Source organism: Pseudonaja textilis, chromosome 1 (genome assembly GCF_049901715.1).
Source record: "Pseudonaja textilis isolate UNSWEBS1 chromosome 1, rPseTex1.2, whole genome shotgun sequence".
In the NCBI taxonomy this organism is placed as follows: Eukaryota; Metazoa; Chordata; class Lepidosauria; order Squamata; family Elapidae; genus Pseudonaja; species Pseudonaja textilis.
The window spans coordinates 234,758,616-234,767,581 of record NC_141990.1 but is presented as its reverse complement, the minus strand read 5'-3'; the positions used below and the strand labels follow the sequence as shown (position 1 = coordinate 234,767,581).

Below are 8,966 nucleotides of genomic sequence, written 5' to 3'. Positions count from 1 at the left end.
CAAACTTGGACTCGGTAGTTTTAAAAGAATTATTTTTTTTTTTAAAAAAAAGCTCTTTTCCAGTTTGGCGAGAAAAGCTGCGAGAGTCGTCCGGAAGCTGCAAAGCCGGCAATCGGGTTTCCATCGTAAATTAAGGCGGCAACATTAATTCTTCTTACCAAGCTTAAATTATCCCCGAAGAAACAAGTTAAAAAGTCTCGGGTTGGACTCGCATGTATCTGAGAGAGCCCAGGTAGGTAGGTAGTTTAGTTTAGTTTACTTTATTGTCATTGCACCTCGTACAACGAAATCAAACATCATCTTCAGTGCACATCATGACCATGAAAATAAACACAAACACACATCCTTCACACTCCACACATTGAACCGAAAACCCGCAACACCGCATCACCACCGCGCCAAGATAGGTAGGTAGGTAGATAGGTAAATTTCTATCAAAATGCTCTCTCTCTCTCTCTCTCTCTGTGTGTGTGTGTGTGTGTGTGTGTGTGTGTGTATGCATGTATGTATATGTATTGAAAATTTAGAAATAAAGAGAATGACATAAATACAATATTAAATATTCTTGGGGGAGGTTGTGCATGGCTATTAGCCTTGTCAGGTGGTTCTGGGCTAGTGTGATTGTTAGCCCACCTTAGGTGAACTATATCTGTATGACCTTGATTCATTTCTTTAAAAAAAAACTATGCAGAACCCGATCTAGAAATATCAAAGCTGTAAATTGAAGGGCTGGAATTGTTAGGAGAGTGAGGGTCACATCTCAGAACTATTTTACTGCATAAGAGCAGTCCCCCCCCCCCCAACTGTGGTGTACCTCCTTTTGGAAATCCAGAAAGAGTCCAGGGAAGGTGTGAAGAATCTTTTAGTTGTGCATTGTTAGAATAAATGTTGTAAACCATCCAGAATCATTTAGGTGATCTGGATGGTGTACAAATTTAAATAAATAAATCCAACTTTCCCAAAGTTGCATTGGATTGTTTTCATCATTCATGTTCATTTTGGTATTTGGATTTTTAAGGGAGGTGTACATTAACATTACATCGAAAGAAGTCTGATGGCAAAAAGTTTAAGAACATCTAGCATCATCAAGGTTACAGAGTTCTGTTGTGTTTTGTTGTCCCACGGTGCTTGCTTGCCTGTCCTGTTTGTTTGGACATAGTGGACACACTCTAGATTCCACCAATAAAACCATGTCATTTCATGATACCCCGGAAACAGGTCTTCTGTGTAGTTGCTCTGCATTCTGGCATAGCATTCATCCTGAGATTTCCATGTATCCCACCCTAAATATTCAAGAAAAGGCCCAACTCTCTTTAAACTTGTCATATTCCCCAAGTCTTGGACTAAATTGAATTGGGGAGTTCTCAAGAATCTTCTGTCTAAGGTGGGGATTTGGTCATTCTTCTATGTCAACATTCATCTTTTAATAAGCTGCTGTGTTTTACTTGTGTTTAATGTTGTCTTTTGAAATGTTAGCTATCCAGAGTTGTTATGGTGAAAGGGGTGGATCCATGAAGTATATTAAAACAAATAAACATGCAGACACCTAGCTCTCTGAAGAAGTCTGTAATGGTGGGAAAAGAGGCAAGAAAAAGTAAAACAAGACAACCGGCAGCAAATGGTTGCACCATTGCAAGACTTGAAGTGCCAAGTTGAGGACAGATCTCCTGGAGAATATCTCTTCATGTAGTTGCTAACAGTTAATGATGACTTGCTGGCACATAATCGATAGCAGAATTAAGCATGAACGACTTAATGATTCCTGGGGATGAAATTATGACAACATCCGGGGAACGTGTCAGAAAAAAATGTAGCTGGGATATGTTTGTACAATAGCTAGGTACAGGTAGGAAATGTGTAGTGAGTAGAACTACCCTAAGGACTATCATACACCAGTGTTAAAAGAAATGCAGAAAATTAGATGACTGCATTGGATTGAGTTTAAAACTAATTGATGAGCAATCAATTTGATTGCTGTATTGTTTCCCAGAACTGCAAGTTGGATTCCCCCCAAAAAAAAAAATGATAGCATGAGAGAGCCAATGCAAAGAAATGGGACAGCAAGATTAATAACGCTGCCTCCTATGGCAACTTTCATTTGAAAGGCGAAACTACTGTAAGTGTATACTGTATAGCTCTTTACGTTTTCTATCTCTATAGGATTTCTTAGTAAATAAACTTCATAAGGATACAAATGTAAAAATATTGTCTATTCCACTGCTACCCCCTTCAGGTAGAGACACATATGTCACTTATTTAATATGAATTTGCAAGTTCTATCAAGTTATTGTTGTGTAGAAAGTTAGCACCCACCCCTCTCCTAGAATTAAATATTCTAGAAAATATTAAAAAGGAAGAATATTATATTTCCCTGGATGAGAAAAGGAGAAACATGCCTCCTCCCCCCCTTCAGTTCCAGCGTGATGGGATTAAGACATGGCCCTCCGGACATGATAGGTTTAGCCCTCTAACCGTCTCACCACATGGCACCTGGAAAAATTACATCATCCAGCAAGATTTAACCAAGCCTGGGACTTAAAATAACCTACAAAGTTACCCCTGTATGGCCCCATGGGAGTCTGACAACCAATCAGAATGCATTTCTTTCACAAGAACAGGAAGCAAGTTCAAAGCCCAAGAGAGGATATAAATATATATCTCTCTCCACTCCATGTGGTCAGCTACCCAGGACTTCAAATCATGTGGTCCTGTCCACCTTAAACCATCTTTCCAAACAGCCTCCATGTTTTCAGTGTCTTTCTCCCCACTTAGAACTGAACTGATGGACATTTCTTCCAACAATTGTTTGTTTATTTACTTGTTTTTGTGCTTTGAGCCACTAACTGTTTTCTGTGGAATTTAAAAAAATAAACTAAAGGCTACAATCTTGAATGTAAATCCACTGGTTCTGTGTCTGCTGCTCTTGAGAGCTACCAGTTCTACAGAGCTGGACAGAACCAGTAGAATCCCATCCCTGCACTAAACTACTTCTGTATAAAGTAAGGCTACCATATCTGGACTACAGAAATCAAGAGGTAGAATTAAGAAGTGTTTTCATATTTTTGTTGTGCCTTGGTTATCTGGATTTTTGCAGACCCCAATATTTATTTAGCTGTTTGTTTATAATATTTATAGACTGCCCATCTAACCTCAAGGTAACTCTGGGTAGGTTACAATTATAATATAATCCCATGATTATTAGCAAGATCAGATCTTTAATATGGCAAACGTTCTGCTCCTGGATCTAAATTAGCAGAAGCCAATCCATATTCTAGGATATTCCATGGATATCTTAGCTGCCACTAAGCCTCCAGATAGTTTCCCTAAATTAATTGGTTGATTTATTTATTTCACTATTTATTTATCCATCAGTTGCTTGCTTTGTAAAACAGTGTATCTGTTCTAATAATTATTCCAAGAAACTTTTAAAAATTTGGTCTTGCAGGGTGAAAAGTGCAAAGTTCAACACATCTTGATCCCCTGTTTGGAAGGACAGTTCTAAGAATATATGAACCATCACGCTGTGTCCAATCTAAAACCATAAGTAATCTAGCATTCTATGTCCCAGAATGGTACTATGCAATCCCACACATGACAGGAAGTCTATTAATCTGTTTGCTCCCCAGGAGCTACTTTTTAAGCTATTCTGTACGTTAACATTTGTGGAATGCCCACAATGCATCATGTAACAAAGCAATTTTCCAGCTTTACATACATTCCAGACATTTTTTAAAAAAAAAACCTTACAAATTTTAACATCAGCATTTTTTCTTGATTTAGCATAACCTTTGTTTTAGAAATTTAAATTGGATTGAGTTAAAATAACACTTGCCAAATGTATTTGCAGAAGTATATTCCCCATCTAGCTCAGAACAGTTTCCAAAAATGAAGAGCAGCATCTTTCAGGAAAATAATCTTGACTATGGTGGTTGGATCCCAATCTCAGTGGGCAGGGTTTATTTCCAATGTAACAGCCCATCTTAAACAATTTCACAGCCATTTCTTTTATTTGGCACTTCAAATAAAATTAATCATCACAGGGATATTTTTGTTAACAATTTCACATGTTCCATAGATACTTTCTCCTGATAGTCTGTGGGATTGAAGCATGGGGCAGAAGAGGAATAGGGAAATTCTCTGTCCCAGGGACGTAATAAGGAACTCTATAAGATGCTGTCAACATCACAATTCTTTGTGGATGTATTGTGAAAAGGATGCTTCACTAATGTTTAAGAATTTGCCTTTTGTTGTAAGTGAATAGTCCTGTAGAGAATAACTGCTCAAATAAGGAATCAGCAAAGATTTTTAGGAAAGAGATTGAAAATAAAACTTCCAAAACTATACTGCCAGTACAGAAATCTAAGATGTATTGATATCTAGAAGTCTTATCATTTCAATACATGCATATGTTGTGTAGAAATAGGCAAAAAAAAAATGTAAGAGCTATGGATTTGGGCTATTGATATGTAAGAAAAAGGTGAATGATCAGCCTATAAAATTATGAATTAAGTAAAGGGAGCAGGTGTCTTTCTTAATACAACTTGGGAGTTACCCAATCAAACTGTACAAAAAATAGTTCAAAATAAATTCTTCAATGCCAGCTGCGGGATTACCATCACAAGATGGTACCATATGGCAGCCATTACTTTAGACTGCTTTAAAAGGGAATGGAGATGGCGATCAATGTCCATATTGCCCTAAGAATAACAGACACTACATTTTAGGACCATAGCTGCCTTCTACAGTTGTTTTCAGAATGCTGTGAAACCAGATGTCTGTGGAAAACCCAAGAGCAAGGCTATGTATGAAAAACCACCGCGTGCAGTCTTCTCTCTTTCCTCTAGAGCAGGGGTCCCCAATACCTGGGCCACGGCCCATTAGCAGGCCATGGCCTATTTGGAACCGGGCCCCGCGAGTGGCAGGCTTGCTTTCATGCACACAGCTCAATTTGCATGAGCGGCAGGGCAGGTGCATGCATACGCATCTCAACTTGCGCAAGTTGAGACGCGCACATGTGGTGGCATACCGCTCACGCAGCTGGGTTCCCTTCTCTCTCCCCCCTCCCCCCAGGCTGCCAAGCCACAAAGGTCATGGACTGCTGACCTAGAGATTCAAGGTGGCCAAGCTGATAAAGACTTAAAAGTGTGTATAATAAATAACTAAAGACTAGAATGTTTTGAGAGTTTGGTTGCTCAGGCTAAAAACAGGGAGAAAGTGAGCTCTAGGCCTCCCTTAGGGACATAAGCAGGGACATAAGCAGCTGTTGACCTTGGACCAGTCATTTTCTCCCAGCCTGAGGAAGAAGGAAGTGGCAAACCACTTCTGACCAGACCTTGCCAAGAAAATTGAAAGGATTAGTCCAGGCGGTTACTAGGAGTCCAAACAAAACAAAACAAAAACCATCTAACTCGAAGGAAGAAAAAAGAAAGAAATGTTTTAGTTTGGATATATGTATGTTTCCACCACAAGAACCACCCTTATTATCTTGATTTTTCCATTGGGATATTTCGGCTTTCTGAGTGCAATCTTTGAGTTCTTCAATGGAGTTTACTTTTGAATAAGCATGCATAAGATCAGCATTATACATAAATAGCTTATAGTCATTGGTGGATGTAAACTAGTATACATTTATTGACTTCAGTGGTCCTTTGCCAGATTTTATTGACAAGGCCAATAAATTCCAGGGTTTGGTAAATGAATCACTATAATGGAAAAAAAGAAGAATGGCTAGACAGGAATTGCAGGTCTGAAGTATATTATTGACTACTCTTTATTTACAAAACCAAAAGATTTATACGCTGCAATCTATGTGGCAGTGTAGGGCTGGAGTCAGGAAAAGATACACATGGGACAACAGGTATCAGTAGGGACTCATCATCATTCAGAGCTGAGGTTCTGAAAGATGTGGGCACCCTAAAAATAAGCAGTAGGCAATCCAGGCTGATGTTGCAACTATGGTTTTGTTCAGGCAAGAGAGAGGAATTGAAATAGAGAAGATGAGCCGGTGATGTTTGGCCATGCCACCATTGGTGAATCTTCCTGCAGGGACCTTCCAGATCTTTACTTCCAGCGTCCTCCAACTTTGCCCTTGGCTCCGGCCTTCTTGCTGCTGTAATACAAATAGGATAAAAACGTGTCTTGCTGCTGCAATAGATATACCCTTACCTGATCTTGACCTTGCCTTTTTAGCAACAAGCTAAAAGGAATAGTTGCTGGCAATCTGTTCATGTCTGGCTCCTGGAGCTAGCGAGATTGTCAAGGTGACAGTCAACATTTTTTTTTAAAAAAAGTCAACAGTTGCCTGAATTCTAGTCAGATTTGTAATAAATGTAGAGTCCCATACCTTAATGGCAGAGCTATCTTTGAACTTTAGATGCAATAATAGTTGCATATTAAAACCATTAAGTGGTATAATTTACTGTACATTTAGCTTCTACCAACTTTTCAATTTAATCTGAACATCTACAAAGTGATTGCATTATCTCCTAAATAAAGTCATCACCAAAAATCCAGAAGTTAACCAAATTTGACTTTAAATATTAATAAAAACCAGGTGCAGAGTTGAAACATAATACATTCAGAATTTCTGATAAATCATGGTCCACAAAGCGTTATTTTTTGAAGTAATAACTTCATCAAGATAAAAAAAAAACTTCTAAAGACTGGTGGAAAAACTCATATTTAAATTGTGCTACTCTTGACAAGATTTTAAATTGTTTTATTTTGCATGCAAAAGAAACCATATCTGAAATATGCAATACTTACCTTAATTCTGAGCTCAGTTAAGCACTATTAAGTTCTAATGAGTACATTAGTTAGTACAGAACACCACACTTGCCCTAGTAACAAATTACAACTGCAATACTATTAGTGGCATGCTATGTATCCTTAGATGATACTATAAATTATACAACAAGCTAACTTAGATTAGTAACTTGGATGAACCACAGTTTAGATTACTTGCTATTTGGGCACTTCCAATATGAATTCTTCCATAGAACATGAAAGAAAACAGTAGAAGGAATATCTTTAAAGCTTACATGACAACAGTGATTTTTTTCAGTGGTAGTTTCACATACGGGAACATGTCAGTGACATCACGATTTGTACACACAACAAGTGAATACTTTACCTGTTGTTTAACATAGGACTTTTTCTCCCCTAAAACAACCTTTGTCCTCAGAGACAAGTGGCTGTTGGGTATCTTCTGATGATAATGGACATTTGTGCTAGAAACTTACATTATGTGCTGTCTTATCTTCCAGTAATGTCCGCAAGTATCAATTATAAAAATACCTTATTGATGCAGTTGGCAAAAAATTGGTATACCTTCTTGCTGTTAGTTTTTTTTTCCCTTTTATTATTTCTCTGTAAGATTTTGCAGCCTGATCATTTCATGAAGCTCATAATCTTTAACAACCCTTAGAATTGTTGTACAGTCTATGGTCCAACACAAGCATGCTCAGTTCTTGTTCACCATTCTTTTTATGCTTTGTCTTCTAAAGAATGGCACATCATCCTAAATAACTTTCAGCATGCCCTATTGCCTCTATAATAGCAGAGATTTATCTAAATTGCCTCTAGTTCTGCAACAAGGATTATATTGTGCATGAATTAAAAGGTCCAATGAAGAACTACTAATGAGCCCAAAGGACCATTCATTGAATGATGTACATAATATGATATAAATAAGCAAAACATCTAGAACGTGTATCCAATCACACTTGGCCAATAAAGAATTCTCTTCTCTTCTCTTCTCTTCTCTTCTCTTCTCTTCTCTTCTCTTCTCTTCTCTTCTCTTCTCTTCTCTTCTATTCTATTCTATTCTATTCTATTCTATTCTATAATTATATGCATTTTATAGAGCCAGTGCACTGGTTTTCCTTTCCTATATGAAAAGAGAAGTTTTCCCTGTACAGTAATTTCTTCTACAACTGTCCCCTCTCAGTCCATGCTTTCATTTCATTATTCTTTCCTGCTGCCACTGTCTTTATGTCTAAAGCATTAGGTTTCTAAATTGACACATGCAGCAATGAAACTATAGAACAAAACAAGCAGGAAAAAAATCTGAATTAGATGAAAGGAGATAAGATTATATGATGCATCAAAAGAACCATGGAGCATACCATGTCACATGATGTCCATGTGGCAGTGGCAAATATTGAATATTAGTGTTATTAAATCCTATTCCTTACAATCTTGGAAAGTATGCTTTCCATGCCAACACAAAGAGTAGTATATTGGCTGGTGAGCCTCACCGAGATTGTTGGGGGGAAAAGAGGGTTATTTTGGGGGAGGATTATGGATTCATTTCAGTTTCACCAACATATTTTTTTAAAGGAAAGAAAAGAGTGGGCTTTTCTACTTTATTCCGTTATTATTCTAAAACTGTGCGTTATTATTCTAAAGCTGTGTTTCCACTTTATTCCCTTCCAATAAGAAATAGATGGAAGAAGACTGAAGTGACTACTGCAAACAGATGGATATTCCAGTCTTCAGACTGGAAAAGTAATCTGGGTACTCACTGTTTCTGGGCCTGATCAATCCGATTTCTGAAGGTGGTAATCTGCAAACAAATATGACTACGTTTTTAAAAATGACCTGCTTCCCATCATGGAGAGAGGGATTTACCAGCTGTTTCATCACAGTAAGATATGGGCAGGAGGTTTGTGGACTCAAGAGCAATATGCACATAAATGAAGTCAAAGCTGAGTGAATTTACTCAGCAAAGCAGAGCAGAAGAATTTTGACTGCAAAGCATAAGTAGGCAGGAAATATCTACAGACAAGGCAATAAGAAGAATGTAAAAAGCACAAATCTTACACCTCTTCAGTAACTGGAAAACCCTCATCCTTATCCAAGGCAATTATGGATGTCCCCCAGATCTTTTTACAGCTAGTATATACCACCTTTCCTGGGTAGATCTGGGTACTTAAGTTGTTTGTCATCTTTTATACTTTTACAGA

The 8,966-nt window shown here is 37.8% G+C and overlaps 1 protein-coding gene across 5 annotated transcripts in view; it reads right to left on the bottom strand.

Moving 5' to 3' along the window:
* Nucleotides 1-5,607: 5,607 nt before the first annotated feature.
* Nucleotides 5,608-8,966, bottom strand: part of TNNT3 (troponin T3, fast skeletal type) — a 42,548-nt gene continuing 39,189 nt past the window's right edge. For 3 of the 5 annotated variants that reach the window (XM_026706571.2, XM_087920007.1, XM_087920022.1), the window contains one exon: nucleotides 5,608-6,109. In XM_026706571.2, coding sequence (XP_026562356.1) covers nucleotides 6,061-6,109 — 49 coding nt within the window. In that variant the 3' untranslated portion in view covers nucleotides 5,608-6,060. Of the gene's footprint in view, nucleotides 6,110-8,525; nucleotides 8,567-8,966 lie in introns of all 5 variants that reach the window. The other 2 variants (XM_087920012.1, XM_087920028.1) reach the window with 1 other exon arrangement.